Source organism: Eufriesea mexicana, unplaced genomic scaffold (genome assembly GCF_001483705.2).
Source record: "Eufriesea mexicana isolate 0111107269 unplaced genomic scaffold, ASM148370v2 scaffold45877, whole genome shotgun sequence".
Classification (NCBI taxonomy): domain Eukaryota; kingdom Metazoa; phylum Arthropoda; class Insecta; order Hymenoptera; family Apidae; genus Eufriesea; species Eufriesea mexicana.
The window spans coordinates 3,607-5,663 of record NW_016951721.1 but is presented as its reverse complement, the minus strand read 5'-3'; the positions used below and the strand labels follow the sequence as shown (position 1 = coordinate 5,663).

The 2,057-nt window shown below is 29.5% G+C and overlaps 1 protein-coding gene across 1 annotated transcript; it reads left to right on the top strand.

Annotated features, from left to right (window-relative positions):
- Positions 1-737: 737 nt before the first annotated feature.
- Positions 738-1,724, top strand: LOC108554663 (peptidyl-prolyl cis-trans isomerase-like 1; the record flags this gene model as incomplete). Its single annotated transcript, XM_017910007.1, has 3 exons — positions 738-781; positions 1,064-1,197; positions 1,635-1,724. Coding segments are annotated over exons 2-3 (223 nt in total), but the record flags the coding sequence as incomplete, so codon positions are not given.
- Between the last annotated feature and the right edge of the window lie 333 nt (positions 1,725-2,057).

Below are 2,057 nucleotides of genomic sequence, written 5' to 3'. Positions count from 1 at the left end.
GTATTGTGATCAGAACATCAACTAGATTCCTTCATTGACTTCCCATAATTTCGAATTTTTTTTCTTCTGTTTATATATATAACGGATAGTTATTGTATTTGAAATAGAACACCCGTTTATCTGCGCTACAATACAATTCTTGCTACAATAAAATATTTTGCTACCTTTTTACCAAAGACAAAATTTGTTTCATTGATCCTATTTTTCTTGTTTATTATTTTGTAATGGAACTCTATTTTTTAATTTAATTATATGTGTAGTCTATTACACGAATTTATTGGTTTATAATTCTTTGCTTTTTAAAGCTATATATTTAACTGCATTTACTAACATTTAAAACTTATTAATGTATAACGGAAATTCTACCGGAACAAACGTGACTCGTACGTACATCACCGATACGTCTAACCACTTTTTATTACATGTGTTTACGAATAGAGGACGTGTCTATTGTAAATATATTACAATTTTTTCGAAGGAATTGTTAGGATGTATGGCAACGTATAGATTTCGATATATGTACGAACACAGGATTTGCGCGTTGCCATGCTGTGAGACAAAGAATGCGTGCCAGTGTTGTGCGCAGCAAATATGTCCGGGGGTACGCTGGAAACCACGTGTTCCTTAGTCGCTTGTTCGCTGGCGTCGTAATAGTATGTTTGTCACGTGCGTTTAGAATAAATATAATAAAATGTGTTAAAATAAATTTATTGTACTCTTTGTCAGTAAACTCATCAATAGGAATCAGTATTATTCGAACTAGCATTGGGTGTTCTTCTTGGTAGGGATCTAATTTACTGTGAGTCATTGGAAATCTAACAAAATTGTCGGCATACATTTAATTTTGCTAGAGTGTTGATTAAATTACTAATTAAGTCAATTGCAATGTTATCATATCGCGAGAAATTTCAGATTGCCCACATACGAGTGATGTGATTCAGAATTGTAGATATAATATTTCATTTTAATTATAAATATTATTACAAAGTTGTGTGAAAAGTAGAAATATTAAAGTGTTATACAAATGATAATAAAATGATTAATAAAGTATTCCGGTTTACAGGATGGGTGAAGTTGTTATTGAGCTTTACTGGAAACATGCGCCAATTACATGCAGAAATTTTGCTGAACTTACACGGCGTGGATATTACAATGGAACAAAATTTCACCGAGTTATTCGAGATTTTATGGTACAAGGTATGTTTTTTTTCCATTACTTTATATTGTACTTCAATTTTGTGAATACAATATCAAATCAGGGATGAAGTTGGGCAAATACCCATCTCTTTTATGTAGAAATATTCTAATGTCATCAATTTTCTTTATTATCTTATTGTTTTCTATTTTTCATTATAATTTATATTGTTATTAATAAATTTTAAATTGTTTTATGGAATAGTTTTCTAAACTATCAGTTTAATTTAAACAAGAATAATTACAAATTAATAGTTGTATGTAACAAAAAAAGTAGAAAATTATATTTGGTGTAGTAGGTGTAAACATAAACGTTATACGTCCAAATTCAATTAATTCTAGTTTATTCGTTAATTGGGTTAGAAAACAATTCACTTAGCTATTAGATGAAAATGAACAAACTAAAATTGTATATCTTTAGTGAAATTATGAAATTTTAGGTGGTGATCCTACTGGAACTGGCAAAGGTGGAGTGTCCATTTATGGAGAATGTTTCGATGATGAGGTGCACGATGATTTGAAACATACTGGTAAGTTCGTTACATTTATTTTTATATATTAACGATGTATATTTATATTCTACATGCAAAAATAAATAAAAAAAAAGAAGTTAAATTTTTTGAATGGAAGCTTGGGTTTTGAGAAAATCAATTTCGAATATTCGCTGAATACACGTGCACCTAACTATGTATTACAAAAAGAGTGCAAAGCCTTCAGGTCACCGATTTAGTTAAGATTTTGCACATTGGTAGATTTCGTTCCCTTGTTTATGAAAATATACTGTTGTAGAAACAAAGACTCACTAGTTTCTTAAATCTTTGCAATTGAATATTCGTTACTTTCTTATATGGATTTCTATATAC